The following is a 20,399-nucleotide window of genomic DNA, read 5'->3' on the forward strand; positions in this document are numbered from 1 at the left end:
TTGAAGCATGCATTCCTAAGCATCTCTGAAAACTCTCTAGGCACATGGCAGTTGGCAGTGTTGTGTAGACCTGCATTTGAAATAGGATCCGAAACAGCTACATAATTTGCAGGGGCTAGTGCAAAATGAAAATGCAGAGTCCTTTGTTTAAAATGGTTAAGAATTTCAAAACAGTGACAGGAGAGCATTCAACTAAGTGTGTAGCCCTGCTGATAGGTGAGCCCTGTGCGACTGCATGGATCACATGTCCTTGAAGCCAACCCTGAATGGGATGCATGCGCTGGTGTACCCAGTATCCCATGACAAGCCTCCAGTTGGGTCAGTTCACAAACTGTTGTATATTTTGAATCTTTGCCCACCACTCAGGATGCCAGTAAGCTTGCATTGACTGGGCACTTTTCTAGGTACTAGGATTGTGAGGTTAACTATGTGGATTCAAATAGTGGTCCTGCTGCTTATTTTTTTGACTTTAGCAAATTCGCCTCTCTGAACCTCAGTTTTTTCATCTGTAAAGTAGGGTTAGTATTACCTACTTAATGAGATTGTTGTGAAAATTAACTGAAATGTGTGTATATAAAGGACTTAACAATGCCTTACCACAGTAGGCTGTTGAAAAGTACTTTCTGTGATTATATCAATTTTTAAATACTGTGTTTTCAGAAACGGAGCCACCCTGCCCTATAAAATAGACCTGCACCAGGCTGCCGGCTTCTTGAGATTCCACCATTTGATTATTCCTTAGTGTTACGGCATTCCCTGCTGCTGCCCATTGTTATAATTTGGGGTTATTGTTAATGACCCATTCCCAGGATGTTTAAAAGAAAGCCATTCAGAGGGAGAGTGCTGTCGGAGCAGAGGTCAGAGAGGCTGGCAGGATGTTTGGTCTCACACGGCTGTTATGCAGACAGTGAGTGTGTGACCCGTGATAGCAGAGTGGGAGACACTCTGGCTGGAAAGCTGGGTGTTCATTCAAACCTCCAAGGGCTTTGAATGCCAGAATGGGGAGGGAGAGACTCATTGCCAAGTGGCTTACAGTGATCAAGTGCCACCTAGAAGTTAATGAAGTACAGTGGTTTTGGAGGTTACCAAAGCTGGATTTGTACTGGGGGCATTTAACTCTCAGACACTGTGCTTCTCTTTGTGTAAGTGGGAATAGTAGTGGTGGTAGTAGTAGAGGATGTTATTATTATTATTCCTGGTGTCAGTATTATTAACTAACATTTATTGAATGCTTACCCATATTACCTTGAGTGCTCTCCATGTATTGCCTTATTCACCCTTGGAGCAACCTATGAAATTGGTATTATTAACCCAGTTTTCCAGAGACTAAGCCTCATGGAGCTTCAGGAACTTGCCTACATGGGCAGGTCCCCATTCCACGTTAGAGAAGAGGTATGAATCCAAATAACCTGACTCCAGGGACCACAGCCATAGCCCATGTCCTCTGTGTGTGTGTGTGTGTATGTGTGTGTTAAGGCTGAAAACTGCTTAGTGCTTATTGAATTGGTTCTCTGGAGGAAAAGTTATATAAATGGCTTTAGTAAGATAGAATGGGAGACACGACGTATTCTGGCGTGGTGGAGTGCACGTATGAGCAGGCAGTCTCACAGCAGTGTTAGGCCTAGGGGGTTAGACAGGGCATGCCCAGGCAGTCTGACCTGCAGACCCTGACTTTCCTTTGGGCCAACCCACCTTGTGTTTACAGGAGAATACCAGAAACATCATGATTACAACTGAGATGTTATCGCAATAAGAATATCTGTGGAAACTTTATTTTTCCCTCAAAGAAACTTTAATTAAATTCCCGTCATGAAAACAATTAGGCAAGATTTGCCATACCTAACTGGTCAATAATTCAGGGGCGGGATCTCATTAATAGCTTTTGCTTTCCCAAAACTACCATTTTGAGGATTCTGAGCTGATGACTGCATGCTCTGGGGATTAATTCCTGATCCATATTTTCTCTGAACTTTTTAATTTTCCCAAGTCCAGAAGGGAACACATTTTTAAATGACCCAAAAGTAGGGGACTGATTATATAAATTACCATTCACTTTCACAAAGATGTTCCTAGATTTGAGCTGTGCTTTCTCTGTCATGATTCCATTGTGTTGTGTGTTGAATTACGTCCGCCTGTGGACAAAGTGATAGATGTGACTTGGATACAGGCACTGTGTGAATGAGTGAGTGAGCCTCCTCTTAGCATGATTTTCCAGATACCATGGTGGCTTATCTCTCAGCCAGCTGAAGGCTGCCCCCTACTGACTTTAGCAGGTGGAAGTCCTGAGACATTTGGTTCAGTTTTCCCTCATGAAAGTATTGAGATCTACTACAAATTTCCCCCCTTCTTTTGCTTCTTCCTTTCCTCTTCCCTACCCTCCCTCCTTCTCTCCATTCTTTTGTTCCTAATGCTTTACTGATTTCCTACCATGTGCTAGTCATTGCAGTTGGAATTGATGCAATGAGGAAAAAAAATACAGGTAAAACCATTTAGAAAAAGTATTTGGCATTATCTATTCAAGTTGAAACTGTGCATGTCTTATGACCCAGATATTCAACTGCTGGAGCCTCTAGAGGCACTCCTGCACATATGTACCTGGACGCGTTATAAGTATTTTCTTTTCAGCACTGTTGATAATAGCCCCAAACTGGGTCCATAGTAAATGTCCATTTTGGTATAGTGGATAAATAATTTGGAGTATTTTTAAACAGTAGAACACTATGCAGCAATGAAAGTTAACAAAAACAGCTATGTGCAACAGTATGGATGAATCTCAACTGAGCATGTGGGTTTTATTCTCTCTGCCTTAGTAAACAGTCAGTGAGAAGATCATTGTGTGCTTAGGAAGCTGACTTTGGGCAGTGTGTAGTATGGGAAGTCCACGCTGGAGACAAGGACCCCACTGGGAGGCAGTTGTGCTGGTCCTGGAGAAAGAAAATGCTGTGCTAAACCCAGGTAGCATTAGAAAGGGAGAAAGTGACATGGACTATTGAGGGATGTTAGACGTAAAAGAAGTGCAATCTAGTGACTAATTGAATGTTTGGATTAATTAGAATAGGAACCATATAATATCTTGCCGAGATTGCTAATCTCATAGACTAGGAGGATAGTTGTGTCATTAAGAAAGGAGCAAGAGTAGGATTTTGAGGCAGTAGATAATGAATCTGCATGACATCAAGCTATATGCCCTCGAGTAAGTTATTTAACTTCTCTTTTCCTCATGTACAAAAGAGAGAAACAATTTTAAGAGTAGCAACCTCAAGATAATACAGTGTCTGATACATAATACTGTTACTCTCCAGTGTTTTGAAGAATAAGTGTGACCCTGAGTACAGAACGTCATAAATGTGATGCAGTCCTTCCTTGAGGCTTGACAGAGATAAAAGGCAGGTGCAGGAAGACTTGAACATCCTTATGTATCGAACGAAACATCGAACACTTCAAGATTGGGGGTGGGAGAGTCTTAGGACAAAAGGCGCAAGGAACTGAGTTTAACATAGTATGGAAGAGGAAAGCCAGGAGGTGATTTAATGAGACTTTAACTGAAGGGTGAGTCAGAAGGTAGCATGTACCTTTTCTGAAAATGGTTCTTGGTAGCACAGAGCCTTTTAAAGAATAACTTTTTATTTATGTAAAAAGAATCCTCAGGGCCTTATTATTAATATTTCTTTGCGATTGCCAAGTAATACATATTTATTGTAGAAAATTAGTAAAAAGAAGAACAAAGTAAATAAATAACACCTGTAATTCTAATGTCCAGAGATTCTGTTCGTATTTCGACTCTGTCCATTTGTGCATCCATCCATACGTCTATCCATGCATCCATTTTTCTTTCTTTTTTCTTCAAGAGCTAAAATTAGACTGTATGTCGCGTCACCTGCTGTGTTTTACACAGGAGCTTAAATGGAAGCTTATCCAGCCTGAGGGATTTAGGTTAGCTTTGTGTAGGAAGGAGAAAATGTCTGATGTGCTTTGTCAATGAGTCATTGAGGAAAAGTGCAACATTTTCTTCTCTGGAACTCTTAAAATATAATAAGATAAACTCTCATCTTGTTGATGGCAAGGGCATGACCCCGCTTTACTGCCCTCTTATTCTCTGATACGTGGGCAAACCCTGAGAGTGTTTTTCTGAGCACTTACTTCTCCCAAAAGTGGCGGGAGGAAATATTGGTTAGAATATGATGTAAGACAGACTTTTATTAGTCCCTCACTTACTCTTGCCTTGAGGACTCAAGTGTGCCTCTCTCCCAAGAGCGTGAGACTGCTCAAGTTTTCGTCTTTAGATATTAAAGTCACTGTAAAATTCTACTCTGACTAATCTGGAATAAAGACAGGAAAGATTAGTGTCATGAGGATATAGTTTTACTTGAGAAAATCATTTTAAATAGGCTTAAATCTAAGAGGGAGAAGCTGCTTTGTCTAGACTGACTGTTTGCCTAGACTGTTTACCTCAGATCTGCTAAGATAATTCTGTGTGTGTGTGTGTGTGAGAGAGAGAGAGAGAGAGAGAGAGAGTGAGATAAGTGTTGTGAAGACTTTCTTTTTACTGGGTGCGTTATCTAAATGTAGAGGCCACTGTTGTTAGAGAATTAGAGAGAAGGTCTAGTAAAAAGGTTATGGTAACTATTTTAACCCAAATCACAGCTTTTTGGATCCATAATTTTCTCAGAACATCTTTCTGAGTGTGCTTATATATACCTGCCCCTCCCCCCCCCCCCCCCCCAATACACATACGCGAGATGTGGCTTCCATCTCCTTTCCATAGAGATATAACAAGGTAGGGGAAAGTATTTTCTTTCTTGAATATTTTTGATTGTAAAGAAATTTAATGTTCATTCATTCATGTAACAAATGCTCATTGAACTCATTGAGTGTAGGCACTGTGCTGAGAATGGGGAATAGGAGACTGTCTGAAAGCATTCAGGAGTGGCAACAAGCCTTTTAGTCAGTGCTGCGTGTGTAACTGTTAATATGCACCTGTTTCTTGGTGGTCTTAGAAGAGAAGTCCTTGTGCCTTCAGGATAAAGTCTAAACTCCTCAGCCTGAGAAGACAATTTGCAGTCTAGTCTCTATTTGTCCTTCTAGCCTCATCTCCTAACATCTCCTCTGCCCCCTTTTGCTCTCCTCGTTCCTATGGGGAGCATTTATCAAGCCCCTTACCAAGTATTGGGCTTTTTCATATAACTCGTGTCTCCCTAGACCTGTTCCTTCATGCTTGCTTGCCTGAATCCTTGAGGTTTTCCTCTAGTGGAATGCTTTGCCTCCATTTGCTGGTGTGACACTCACCCACTTCTCTCTTTGTCCTTCCCACTAGTCCAGTGAGACCTTGGAGGACAGAGTCTGTCTTTTTCACTGTGGGCCTCAAGCACCTAGGATGGTGCTTAACATATAGTAACCTCTCAGTCAGTGTGTGTTGAACAAACAAATGAGTGAGGAATAGTGTAATCCAGATCTCTTGTGATGGTGAACTCGCTTAGCTTTTGTTTATCTTGGAAAGTCAATTTTTTCTCCTTCATTTTTGAAGGATGGCTTTGCTGGCTATAGTGTTCTTGGTTTGCATTTTTTTCTTTCAGCACTTGGAATATATCATCCCAATTCCTTCTGGCCTACAAGGTTTTTCCTGAGAAATCCACTGAAGATTTTACGGGAGCTCCCTTGACAAGTTGCTTTTTTCTCAAGTTCAATGAGCTTCTTGAATTTGGATGTCCATTTCCTTCCTCAAATTTGTGAAGTTTTCAGTCATTATTTCTTCATATAGGCTCTCTGCCTCCATTTCTCTCTGTTCTCCTTCTGGGACTCCCATAATATGTATATTGATCCATTTGGTGATCTCATAAGTCCCTTAGGCTTTCTTCAGTTTTGTTCATTCTTTTTTCTTTTTGCCCCTCTGACTCAATGATTTCAAATGACTTGTCTTCAAGTGTGCTGATTCTTTCTTCTGCTTGGTCAAATCTGATGTTGAACCTTTCTAGTGAATTTTTTTAATTCAATAATTATATTCTTCAGTTCCTGATTTCTGTTTTTTTAAAAAAGTTTCTATTTCTTTGTTGATATTCTCATTTTATTCATATATAATTTTACTCATTTCATTTAGTTATCTGTCTGTGTTCCCTTTTAGCTCATTGAGCATCTTTAAGATGGTTATTTTGAATTTATTGTCAGGTAATTCATAGCTCTTCATTTCTTTAGGGTTGGTTTCTGGAGCTTTATTTTTATTTTTTATTTTTTTGGTGAGGAACATTGGCCCTGAGCTAACATCTGTTGCCAATCTTCTTTTTGCTTGAGGAAGATAGTTGCTGAGCTAACAGCTATGCCAGTCTTCCTCTATTTTGTGTGTAGGTCCCTGCCACAGCATGGCTTGATGAATGGTGTGTAGGTCTGTGTCTGGGATCCAAATTGTGAACCCTGAGCTGCTGAAGTGGAGTGTGTGAACTTAACCACTATGCCACTGGGCTGGCCCCTATTTTGTTATTTTTGATTAGGCTGTGCTTTCTTATCTCTTTGTGTACTTTGTGATCTTTTGGCAAGACTTGGGCATTTGAAAAGATGGTCTCCTCTCCCAGCCTTTATGGACTGGCTTCATGCAGGAGATGACCTTCATCAATCAGTATGAGTAGAGATTCTGGGGGCCTCTCAAATCTTTTCTGAGGATGTTTCTTCTCTGGGCTTTGTGTATAATTTCCCAGTTAAAGAGGTCGACCCCTGTTCTCAAGAGCCCATAATCTCTCTCTCTCATTTTTTTAAGATTTTATTTTTCCTTTTTCTCCCAAAGCCCCCCAGTACATAGTTGTGTATTTTTAGTTGTGGGTCCTTCTAGTTGTGGCATGTGGGATGCCACCTCAGCATCGCTTGATGAGCAGTGCCATTTCTGTGCCCAGGATTCGAATCAGCGAAATCCTGGGCTGTCGAAGCAGGGCGTGCGAACTTAACCACTCGGCCATGGGGCCAGCCCCCCATAATCTCTTGCTCTGCCTGGTGGCTGTCTGAGGTACTGCACACTCTCTAGTGCTGTACTAAGTCACTGTGCTTTCCTTTGTTCTCAGCAACCCCAGGCATCTGAAGTATACTGTCATTCCCTTTAGCATTCTTTTATTTTTTTAATTTTTTAAAAAAAATTTTCTTTCTTTTTTTTTTTGGAGGAAGATTAGCCCTGAGCTAACTACTGCCAGTCCTCCTCTTTTTGCTGAGGAAGACCTACCCTGAGCTAGCATCCATGCCCATCTTCCTCTACTTTGTATGTGGGACGCCTACCCCAGCATGGTGTGCCAAGTAGTGCCATGTCTGCACCCGGGATTCGAACCAGCGAACCTCAGGCTGCCAAGAAGCAGAATGTGCGAACTTAACACTGCGCCACTGGGCCAGCTCCTCCCTTTAGCATTCTAAGTCAGGTGAGACAGAAATCTGTTCCTCAGGCAGCCCCCCTGTAAAGCCAGAATGTTGGACGTACATTCTGCTCTTCTCTTTCCCTCCCAAGGAAGAAGCTAGGAGTTGGGAGCATTTTCCTGATTGCACTGCACTGTGCTGGGTGGATGGGGGCTATGGCAGGTAAATTCAACAAACTTTCTTCACTTTGATGTGGCTCTGCTTGGCTTTGCACTCACCTGCGGTGCTACAACCTCTTAACTGGCTTATGGAATTCTTACAAAGGTGATTTGGTCCATATATTGTTGTTGAGTTGGTGTCTCCACGAGGGAATGAGGGCCTGGGGTTTCACATTCTGCCATCTTTCTGATGTCACTCTTTAGTGTTATCCAGATCTCTGTTTTATGAAATGGAGATAATATTGGTAGAACTTTAAATAAGGTAGTGGTACCTCTAATCTGTCTCACCTCCATTTCCAAGTGAGGATTAAAGAAGCCATTCCAGGCTTCTGGCTTTCCTGTCTCTGTCTCTGTCTTTAGTAATGGTGGCTAACATTTAATGAATGCTCATTGTGTGTTAGGAGCTGTTCAGCTTCCTCTTATGTGTATTAGCACGTTTACTTCTCACAGTAGTTGTGAAAGGAAGATACTGTGATTATTCCCATTTTACATGTGAGGAAACTGAGTTAAAAGTGTCCAAGTAATTTACCCAAGGTCATACAGCTGATAATTGTATTAGACACAATTTTAAAAAGCCATTTTATAGCATGAAATGAATATATATATTAATGTATGTTAATATAATTAATATATATAACTTAGAGTCACTTAAATTTATTTATTGTAGGTCAAGTAGAATAACTTTTTAAAGACTGTTGACTATCCTGACTATCACAGTTTGATCTTGGAATTATTTGTTAGGTATGACTGGAAATCCTGTGTTCTGGAGTTGTTAGAATAATGCGCCCATATATTTTCTCTTCTTTCCAGCTTTATTGAGATATCACTGACATGTAGTGTTGTCTAAATTTAAGATGTATGATGTAATAATTTGATATATGTTTATATTGCAATATAATTACCACAAAAAGGTCAGTTAACAAATCCATCACTGCATATAGTTGCATCTTTTTTTGTGGTGAGAACTTCTAAAGTCTACTCTCTTAGAAACTGGAAACGAATATTCTTTAATTTGAATAAGCCTTGCTTATATTATGTAAACCCTAAGTCTGTTTTTGACAAAATCTTTTGTTGTAACAGGCAATTATTGAGTTACTATGGATATTATTTTTTGTTGATTATGAGTGGTAATTATGCTGTTGGAAATCCCTATAGTTTAAATATCCAAACATAGAATAACATCAAAGATGCATATTTTTGCTTTTTGCAGGACAGAGTTCATTCAAAGAGGCAGGATTTCAATCACAGGGGCTGGCTTTCTCAACTACATTTTGGAAACGTTTGCCAGCACGTTCTTAAGACAGGGAGCCCAGAAGGTAAGCTTGGTTGCACTTTAAACCAGTGTTAATTTTAAGAAACCATGGAGATTCCCATTGGATTCTTGAATAAGGCTCAGGAACAGACATAACAAGAAAAAAGTACGGTTAATAAACAAATTTATGCAAAAATAATTACCCTCCCTAATTATTACATAAAACCAAATCAAAGTAAAACTAAGGTGCCATTTGTGGCCCATTAAATTAAAAATATGCTGATGAAGAGTATGGGATAATATGGAGAATACTTATAGTCTAATTAAGACAAATAAGCAGAATGAATACAGTCTATATAATATGATGACAACTATTTAATAAAAAAGATACTAGCTAATACTTATTGAGCACTTACTATGTGCTACTCACTCTAAAAAGAATTTGTATTTGTTATCTCATTTATTCCTCACAAACCTTTGTCCTGATATTATGGATGAGGAGGATGCAGCGATCTGGAGCTTCTGGTTGTCTGTTATGGTGGTTTTCAAACTCTAGGCTTATGGGAGCTTAGGCTTCTGTGAAGGTGATCCAGAGCCCACTTTGGAGTTCTAGGGTCCTGTGTACCTTGTTTTAAATAGGGCTATTCTGTTTCTAATATGTCTTACATGATATTACACATGAACTTGAGATAGCCTATTCTGTTGCTTAGAGCGAAGTCCATTCCTTATGCATCTTTCTATGCCTATTACAGGTGTTCTGAAGTGTTTTTAAATTATTATTTATAATATTTTATTTTATTATTGTTGTGATAATGAGCATAATCACTTATTTCCAGGATTTACTCAGGAATTATGCACATGTTACTTAGTTTTGTTTTGTGAGTTAGGCTGAATGGCTGCTCTAAAGAACTATTGGTATGGCCTCAGAGATTTTTCTGGGTAATGGACCTTTGTTCTCGTTTTGCAGATCTAGGTTCAAGAATGAACCTGGACCACGATGTGGTAGTCTGGGAGGCTGAGGGTGAAGAATGAGCATTTGCCACTGTACTGTACTCCATAGACATACTGTTGAGATTAATGAGCGTGCCTGGCCCAGATGAGCACATATCCAGACTGGCCCAGCCTCTTTACGCCTGGGCTTGATGAGGGTCCTTGAGCTTCCAGAAGGTCTGATGTGACTGGCGTTCACTCAGACAGTATTGCAGGTTTTTCTACTATCTTTAAAAATATGCATTTGTGAAAACCCCCATGTTCTGCAAAATTGCAGTCTAAAAATAATAGGGCTGATGAGAAAAATAATTTTGTTTCCATTTTCCTGACTGAGTTGACTTCTTATACATTGTTTAGATAAGGAGTGGCAAACTTTTTCTGTGAAGAGCCAGATAGTAAATATGTTAAAGTTTGTGGGCCAAGAGGCAAAATGGAGATATCATGTAGGTACTTTGTAACGAGAGAGAAATAAATTTGCACATTTTTTTTAATTGACAAAATTAAAAATATAATAATAATAATTGAATATAGTTTTGTTTGTTTTGTAATACAGGTCTACTAAGTATAATTCTTAGAAGGATAGAATTCTGTTTTTTTTTTTTTTTTGAGGAAGATTAGCCCTGAGCTAACATCTGCTGCCCATCCTCCTCTTTTTGCTGAGGAAGATTGGCCCTGAACTAACATCTGTGCCCCTCTTCCTGTTTTTATATGTGGGACACCTGCCACAGCATGGCTTGACAAGTGGTGGGCAGGTCTGTGCCTGGGATCCGAACTGGCCAACCCTGGGCTGCTGAAGTGGAGTGCATGAACTTAAACGCTGCGCCACCGGGCCAGCCCTTGGAATTCTGTTTTTTGAGAGAGATAATATTTAGCTGAATTGGGGTAAATTGTTAGTGTTCCCTAACATCAAATCGATTGCAAGTGTTCTTTTGTAAAAACCATTCTTATCTCATGGACCATACAATCACAAGTAGTGGACTGACTTTAGCCTGTGGACTATAGTGTGCCAACCTTGCTTTAGATAAATAGATATGGTTTGGTTAATCCAAGTCAGTCTGTATTTGGCCTGTCCATCAATCTGAACCTATTAATGATTTTTTACCCTACACTGGTTGTATACATTCTGATCCTGTGAGATGCATAAAGTAGACATTATTGTTCCCATTTTATTGATGAGAAGTGTCTTGAAGAGATAAGTGCACCCAGTATTGTAGGTGGCTGCTTCCCCACCTTCCTCCTTCTTAGAAGTATATACTGAGCACCTGCTTTGTGCTAGGCACTGTGTTAACTGTGGGCTAAATGGATTTACTCAAGGTCACAGGACTAGCAAAGGGGGTGTCTGGACTCAAATCCCCATCTTTTGTTGATAATTTTACACTTCCCACTTTTCTGTGCAGCCCTCAGATGAATGAAGTGGAATGTTTGCCTACTCAGCAGCATGAACTTCACAAATACAGCTGTGCATTAGATGAATTTGTGTTGTGGTCTCGTTCCCCCTGTATTTATTAGGACTCTTTGGTTGCAAGTTACAGAAACTACTTTAGGCTAGCTCATTGTAAGGTTGCAAGGGTGGGGAGGCTCACAGGCTTCAGAATGGTCTGCACTGGGAACTGAAAGCTTCTGGAACCTGGGTAGTATTCTTTCTTTAGCTCTTGTCTGTAAGACTAGGCATCTTTTTTATTCTCTTCCTCTGTAGACTGGTGTTCTTTGCTCCACAGTCTGTGTAGTGTAATGTGGGCCTCCACAGTCCAAATGTACATGTTATATAGAGTTATGGCCAACAAAGAGACTGCACACTTCTTTCAATTCCAAATTTTCTGAAAGGGACACTCATTGGCCTTCCTTAGGTCAAGTATGTCCAGGAGGGTAGAAGTCAGGTTTACAAATATGGCCCGTCCTCTGCCATGACCACGAGGATCAGGATTGGAGTGTCAACTCCCAGAGAAAGGGGTAGTGTGGTGGGTAAATAATCCCAAAAGTCTCTGGCATGGTGTCACAGTAGATTCTGTGCTCTTGATGGCAGAGAGGGGGTTTTATTAATCTTAACCCCAATTCCCCCCAGCACATAATACCTTGGACAGTGCTCAGTACATTTATGTGGAAATGAGTAGAAAGGAGAGAGAACACACAATGAGGTCCACAGTTGGTTTCTGATGAATATTATCTAGAAATCGTCAAGCGACTTTAAAATTTTAAAGTAAGGAACCTAACTGATTCCTCAGTATTCTCACTTATTATGCTTGGAAGTAAGAGTATGTTTTTCCTGCTAACTTTTGCCTTTTCCAAATTTACTTTTTTTTTTTTTTAAGAGGCTTACTTTAATTAGTTAGCTTTTCAATTTTAGAAGCCACTCATGCTTAAGTATCCTTTACCTTTTATCTAAGTAGTGATATTTCCCGGTATCAGCCTGAGTTCCTGGTAAAACCTTTACAGCTGAGCCAGCATAAATGGCTTCTGCGCAAGTCACCATGAGAGTGTTTTGGTGACTTTATTTTCACTTTAGGACTGCATCCCTGAGGCTGTTTAGTGGTAAAGGTGGTATCTGATATCTATTTTTTTTTTTCTGGAAAAAGCAAAACTAGGCACTCACAAAGTTTTTTTTATCTCTGTGTTTGTAAATTAAAATCTGCCCTTAGATTTGGACCCCGCAGCTGAGGTCAATCGTGTTTCTGTGCTTTTGGGGTCTTGTTCAATTGTTTTTCTTTTCTCCTTTCACCACTCTGAGGCAACTTGCAATTCAGGGAACTTTCTGACACAGATGCTGACTTTTCATACACCACTTAGACCCCACTTTCCTCGTGGAGTAGAAGTATGTCGGCAGGAGAATGGGGATTTCCCCTTGGTATTCAAGTCAACAGATATGTCCTTGACATAGAGGCAGTTCTGAACTTACAGCTTACTAAAGCCAGTTGTCTTTGTGATCTAGCACAAGTCAGTACACTCCCTGATCCTGAGTTTATTCGTCTACGAAATGTGAATTAATGCATTCCCACAGATAGATCTGAGGGCTGTGTTCGAAAGCTTTCAGTAAATTGAAGAACACAGGTCAAATATACAAAGACATTCTCTTTGTTTTCAAGAATTTAAGGAAGTCCTACTCACATGTTTCTTTATCATGCTTTCTTTTTATGGTTACATGGTTTTTTTTCTTTCAAACTCATATGGGCACACACTAGATTTTAAACTCAGAAGTTCAGTTCCACAAATACTTGGGGTGTCAACTATGTGGCAGGCATTGGGAGAGATGCTGGAGACGTAAGTAGGAATAAGACAGAATTCATAAGAGGAGAGACTGTACCTTATACAGCTTTACTCCCTGGACGTCTAGATCAGGGTGGAAAGCATGACCAGCAGTGAAGAAACAGCTACTGTTACTAACAATTTATCGAGCCCCACTTGGTGTTCAGTGCTCAGCACCGTGATCAATGCTGCAAAGGATATTAAAATAACAACTGGTGCTCACAGAGCTTACTAGATGCCACGCACTGTGCTTGGCATGCGTTACCTCGTCTACTTTTCTAAACAACTCTGTGAGATAGGAACAGTTATTCCCATTTTATGTGTAGGGAAGCTGAGGACCCAAGTGGCAAAGCAGTTTTCTCAAGATCACAGAATTAGTGAGTGGTGAACCTGAGATTTGATCCCAAGCCTATCTGACTCCAGAATGTACTCTGGATGTACACAGTGTGTACCACATTGTCACACTCACTGGGCTCTGCACTCCAGCCACTTGTGTGGGACAAGGTGTGTGTCTTGATAGAGCCAGAGTAAGGAGATGTGGTGTGAACAGTAAGGGTGGAAAAATGCAGAAGCAAGGAACTCAGTTACAATGAAAGAACGTGGAGTGGACCAGAGGACTGAGGGGCCGTGACGTTGGTATTTGAAAGGACCTTTGAGTGGCTGCAGAGTGTCCTTCCTTCTGTTCAGAGCCCCTAGACTATTCTTATCCAGACTGCAGTTGGCCTAAATTCCAGAACGCCACACAAGTTGAGGGTGTGTTTAGCTGGCATTTCTACCATTTTTCCTATAATGACATACCCTTTATACTGTGTGGACTACAGATTTGTTGTTATGCTGTTTGTTTTGAACATATCTTTATATTGAAAAAAAGAATATTAAAAATTATATTACATTTTTTTATTGTGGTAAAATATACAGTACATAAAATTTCCCATTTTAACCATTTCTGAGTGTATAGTTCAGTGTCACTAAGTATCTTCAGTGTTGTGCAACTGTCACCACCATCCATCTGCAGAACTTTTTCATCTTCCTAAACTGAAACTCTGCAGCCATTAAATAATACCTCTGCGTTCCTCTCTCCTCCCAGCTCCTGGCAGCCACCATTCTATTTTTGTCTCTGTGAATTTGAGACTTCATAGAAGTGGAATCATACAATATTTGTGCTTCTATGTCTGGCTTATTTCAGTTAGCCTCCTGTTTTCATGGTTCTTCTGTGTTGTAGCATGTGTCAGAATGTCCTTTCTTTTCAAGGCTGAATAATATTCCAGTGTATGTGTATATCACATTTCATTTGTTCATCCTTCAATGGACACTTGAATTGCTTCCACATTTGGCTATTGTGAACAATGCTGCCGTGGACACAGGTGTGTAAATATCTGTTTGAGTCTCTGCTTTCAATTCTTGTGTTGGATTATATGGTAATTCTATGTTTAATTTTTTGAGGAACTGCTTAAACAGTTTGTTTTTGAGATAGCCATCTATCTTTGTCCGTGACAGCTATGGACTGTACCATTGCTCAGTTTTCTCAAGTCTGTACATAAGAGTGAGTACCATATACCACACTCTTGCCTGGTGACACTAGAGAGCATGCCATACAGTGCTTTCCTCAGTCTGAGAGGCACTCACCTGTCCCTTGACTTTGCCGTAGTCTCTGTCTCTCTGCCCTGATTTCATTTCTGCTGGACAATTTTGACCCAAGGTGGCCAATGGAAGACGGGTTGGAAGTATTGAAAAAGTGCCACAGACAAGTAGTACGCTGGATGCCAAATACATATTTTAACATGCCTCGAGGTAAGCAAGCACATTCAAAAAACAGATCAAGGAAACAGAAAGATCTGAAGGAAGATAGGGATTGGTGGAATTCTGGCACACACGAAAGGCTTCATTCACATTTCTGCAGCCTAGGGGAATGGTAGCAATGGTGAAGCAGAGCTGGGAGGAACCCAGGCCTGTCAAGTCTGACCTCAGGGATCCTCAGAGAAGGAAGTAGAGAGATCAGGAGATTCCCTGGGGTGAGCGTGGCTCTGCAGGTGTCCCCAGTTCTGGGAAGGCATCGTAGGCCAGCGTTTCTCAACCTTTTTTTCGTTACTGCCCCCTCACCCCCACCAAGGAGCCTTTTTAGACATATTTTTCCTAATTCCCCCCACCATGAAATTTTAATTCCATAGCTATACTGATTATCTGTTTATATACTGTGTTATGTCTTTATACATAAAAAGTGTAAGATATTTTTCACTCCCAAGAACAAATTGTCACCTCATTTTGGTGTTGTCCCCGTTGAGAAAGCATGCTTTATACTGCTTGGGGATAACTGTCTTTTGGAGTTTTTCCTCCATCTCTCCAAGTAAAAACAAAAAATCATCAGTTCTCCCCCCACCAAAAAAAAAATTCCAAACCAAAATCAAAAGGGCTTTTTGGTGAACTCCCACGTGGTTCTTGCAAACTCTACATTTTACTTTTCTAGGAGAGGCTCAAGAGATAATATGGGTGATAACAATCTTGGCATGTAAGTGTTTCTTTCTTTTTCTTTTGCCGAGAAAGATTAGCCCTGAGCTAACATCTGCTGCCAATCTTCCTGTTTTTTTTTCTGTGAGGAACGTTATCCCTGAGCTGTCATCTGTGCCAGTCTTCCTTTACTTTACGTGTGGGTTGCCGCCATAGCCTGGCTGACAAGTGGTTTAGGTCTGCACCCGGGATCCGAACCTGCAAACCCAGGCCACTGAAGCAGAATGCACTGAACTTAACCACTACGCCATGGGGCCAGCCCTGCAAGTGTTCTTTTTTAGCCCAGTTACCTGAGTACTTAGAGACAGCTACAGATGCTGCGGAAATGCCGAGTCATAGCACACTCGCTTAGAGGTATTTTTTTTTAAGTTTGTGAAATACATTTTCAGTATGTGATAAAATGATTTGTTGTTTCAGCCACTTTCCTGGCAAGGGCCCCTTATTAGTTCCATTTTTATTCTTATTGTGTTTATCTGGAGGCTGAAGCACAGAGAGATTGAATTCAACAGCATATGAATATTTGTCACTGAAATAATGTGGGCAAGTCAAAGAATTTGAACATTGCTGTGAAGAAGGTCTAGCCTAGACATGCTACAGCTAAAGGGATCTGAATATGCTGCTTCCTATGGTGTCTGCTTATTTGAGTCTTAGAAAAATCCATTTTAGGGGCTGGCCCGGTGGCGCAGCAGTTAAGTGTGCATGTTTCGATTTGGCGGCCCGGGGTTCGCTGGTTTGGATCCCGGGTGTGGACATGGCACCATTTGGCAAACCATGCTGTGGTAGGCATCCCACATATAAAGTACAGGAAGATGTGCACAGATGTTAGTTCAGGGCCAGTCTTCCTCAGCAAAAAGAGGAGGATTGGCAGCACATGTTAGCTCAGGGCTAATCGTCCTCAAAAGGAAAAAAAAGAAAAAAACCCCCATTTTAATAGTAGAAGATAATTCCCTCAGACAGAAGATACCATACTCGTTTGTGTGTGCATGCTGATACTATATACATAGTCCAAATGGGCATTTGAAAAACCTGACTACTGTTTGTGATTACATCATTTTTGCAAACTATCTGTATTAGTTATCTCTTGTGTTACAAATTACCCCAACAGTCCACAGCTTAGAACAACACACATTTATTATCTCTCAGTTTTTGTGGGTCAAGAGTCTGGGCACAAATTAGTTGGGTCCTCTGCTTCAGGGTCTCTCAAAGATGTAATCAAAGTGTTGGTGGGGGCTGTGATCTCATCTGAAGGCTCGATTGGGAAGATTTAGTTCCAGATGCACTCACATGGTTGCTGATAGGATTCTGCTGGCCTCCCTTGGTCCTTGCCACATAGGCCTCTCTATAGAGCATCTCAGAACATGGCAGCAAGCGAGAGAGAGGGCAAGAGAGTGACAGCAAGGCGAAAGCCATAGTTTTTTGATGCCTAATCACAGCAGTGACATCCCTTTATTTTTCTGTATTGTGTTCACTAGGAGCAAGTCCCACTAGATGCAGCCCACACTCAATGGAAGGGGATTACACAAAGGCATAAATAACAGGAGGCAGGGATTATTGGGGGCCATGTCAGAACTGCCTGCCTTACTGACCTAAGCTGATTGGTATGCCAAATTATATGCACAACTGTTAAGTTCTTTTTGGTACATATTGGGAATTGATGATAATTAGAGGTTGGTGAGTGTCAGCTGCACCCTCATGTCCTCAGTACCAACTAATGAAAAAGTTCTGCAACACATTCAGCATTTTATTAATCATTTTTTTTACAAGTATGCATAAAATAGTTGCCTGTTCTGTAGTTTGATTAAGTCTCTGTCCTTTTGGGTACTCTGATCATGAATTGCATAAACTGTTCACTGAAGGCAGAACTGACAATATTCCAAAGGCAAGATCCAGCTATTTTACAGATAGCATCAGGCAGCCAGAATCTTCTGATCCAGTGACTGGCCACAAGACCATTTAGGTGTAAACTATGGGTGTTGTCCCTGAAGTTGGAGAGTGAAGGGCTTACTAAATAGAGTCTTATACCCATCCTTGTGCAAGGATGGGTATATATCTAGAATTTTGAGCTAATGCTCATATCTTAAGTTCCACTAATTAAATTAACAAGAGTGCATTTCTAACATTGGCTATGCTAGTTAGGAAGCCACTAGTTTCACCAGGAAAAATTCACAATTTTAGCATTCCTTATGCTAATGATCAAAGTCCCTGGTGTTTTCAAGGATAGACGTAACTGAAGTTTCTGGGGATTGAGGTTGCTGATTAGAACGCTCATAACCAACCCCTAGAGTATGAATCCTGCCTTAGGGCAACTGCCTGTACCTGGTATATAACTTGAACTAACACATGCACCATAATATTATACTGCATGTGCTGAAATATTTTGAAGTAAGTTATAGACATCCTAATTATCACGTACCAAATATCCACTCCTGAATTAAAAGCCCAGAGCGTTCTCCCTTTAGAAAGATTATTGAGTGTGAAACAAGGTTTTGGCTGTGTGTTTAATATAGGGATTGAATGGGAAGCTTGAGAGAAGTGCCCTTGGTCCATGATCTGGTTTTCTCACTTCTCAGATGTAACACTTCACATCTTGGACCCTAAATTTTCTTCTCTAAAATAAAGTGATAATAGTCCTACTTCACAGGGTTATTTTAAGGATTAAGTCAGAGCACATACATGAAACATGCCTGGCACATAGAAAAACTTCAATAATTGTTAGCATTAAGAGAAGTTCTCTGATAAGAAGTATATTTTTATAAGTAAATAGCCTTTTAAATACTTATCTGAACAAAAAATTTAGATAGCAGCAGTATAGTCAAGTTTGTGTTGTTTCTCTTAAAAATTATTTTTTGATCATTTTTTGTAAATCCATAATTTTAATACTCAGTGTATCCACATTTAACATTTTGATAGAGATCCTTTCCTGTGTCTTGTGTATGTTTCCATATGTATGGTTATTTTTGAAAAACAAAATTGGGATGATTCTGTTCATTTAGCCCAACTTTTTCATTTATGAACATATTGTGAACATTTTCTGTCATTACATGTTCCTTGAAGACATGATTTTTGATGCCTTCATAATATTCCATTGGCATAGTAGCTCTTATTGTTTTCTCATTTTTTTCTCATTGGTTTCTATTTTTTTCAGTATTATAAATAATATTGTGGTAAATCTGTGAATATAGGTACTTGTGTATGTTTCTGGTTTCTTCCTAGGTTAAAGCACATTTTTAAGACCTTTGATGCTTATTGCCAAACTTCCTCCCAAAGGAATTCTGCCAATTTATAGCTTCCACCACTAGCTGGCTCTGGGTGTTACCAGTCTCTGCTGTATGACTTGAATGAATGACTTAACCTTTTGGAACTTCTGTTTGTCATTAGGAAAGCAGGGGTAATTATTCTACCCTCACCGGATTGTTGTGAAGAATAAATGAAATTGTTGGCTCCAGTCTTCTGATCCCTACTCCAAAGACATTGAAAGTTAATGCTTCTGTTACTCACTAGTTGTTGACCTCAGTCCTTCTCCAAGCTTTTTAATTGTGTTAACCTTGGACTAGTTGCCCTGAGCTGCTCAATTCCTTATCTGTGAATTGAATGTCTGGTGTACACCCATGCATGGTCGTGACAACCCTAAAAAAGAGTGGACTTTTCAAAACCCAATGGATTCCAAGATAGAGGAAAAGAGCAAATAAAACCGACACTCAAAAGAACAGATAGAAGTCACAAGTACAACGTAAGAACACCAGTGTAATATTCTGCTGACTATATAGTCAAGACTTATATTTCCTTCTCGGTTATGTGAATTCTTTCAAGATTCTTTGCATTACTTGAACCACTCGAGAGAACTGATGAAATATGTTCTGCCCCTCCAGTTCCAGAGGGTTTACTTCCCAGCTCTCAATTTACCTGTTAATAATACCTTTTAATCCCACTCTTGACTGCTCACATAGATTGATTTCCTTGATATTTATTCATTAGATGCTGTGAGGATATTACCAGGAATTCTGATTTTTAACAATTTCTTTCTAGATCAGTTAAATAACAATAGCTGCCCTCTTCTTACATATCCCCCTTCCCATCAGCTCAGCTCATCCTGCTGTTATCTCTAGAGTTCTAGTCCCGAGACATGTACCCTTTGCAGCAAAAATATCCTGGTGAAATGAGGATTCTGCGAGCGATATAGTTTTGCGCCTTCTACTGAGTTGAAATCAATTCCTTTACCTTGACTGTGAGACTTAGGAATCCAGAATCCCTCGATGGCTCATTTGAATTCATCAGGGTTGTAGTAGACTGCTCAGTGGTAAAGCTTTCGGGAATCCCTTAAGTTAGACAGCTGAAATGCTGGGACTTTACCGTCTATGAAACTAGACGAAACCTAAGAAGTTAAGCTCTTACCTGAAATGACAGAAAGTGGTTTCCGGAGCTCTGGATGTGTCAGTGTCATTATTTGCACAGTGATCAGAAGTCAGGTCTCCACACAGTGCAGTAAGGAGCACACAGGCCAGGAATCAGGAAATCTGGGCTCTGGCCACACTCTAATGGCCACATTGCTTGGACTAGTTACTCTGAACTTCACTGTCACTTTTTGTAAAACCAGGGATTGGCCTAGGAGGTGATTTTCAATTCTGACATTGTATGATTTATTTCGGCTCTCCCTCCTTTCCCCCAATGTGTAAATACCAAGATTTTTTTACATTTGTCTGACAAGTAGTCTTTAAGTGTGCACAAATATTCAGGAGTTTAAGCTAAGCGGGGATCCAAGAGTGTCAGAGATAATTCATGTCACAAGAAGATAGTCAAGGGTTAAGGTGGCAATAAGATGCTTAAAAATAAGAATGTACTTTTACAAAATGCTGGTTAGCAGGAGGGGGTGG

The 20,399-nt window shown here is 40.3% G+C and overlaps 1 protein-coding gene across 1 annotated transcript in view; it reads left to right on the forward strand.

The window, feature by feature from the left end:
- Positions 1-20,399, forward strand: part of PRELID2 (PRELI domain containing 2) — a 74,184-nt gene that overhangs the window by 28,422 nt on the left and 25,363 nt on the right. Inside the window, exon 5 of the mRNA XM_046668719.1 lies at positions 8,752-8,857. Coding sequence (XP_046524675.1) covers positions 8,752-8,857 — 106 coding nt within the window. The remainder of the gene's footprint in view (positions 1-8,751; positions 8,858-20,399) is intronic.

This window comes from Equus quagga, chromosome 7, assembly GCF_021613505.1.
Source record: "Equus quagga isolate Etosha38 chromosome 7, UCLA_HA_Equagga_1.0, whole genome shotgun sequence".
NCBI lineage: Eukaryota > Metazoa > Chordata > Mammalia > Perissodactyla > Equidae > Equus > Equus quagga.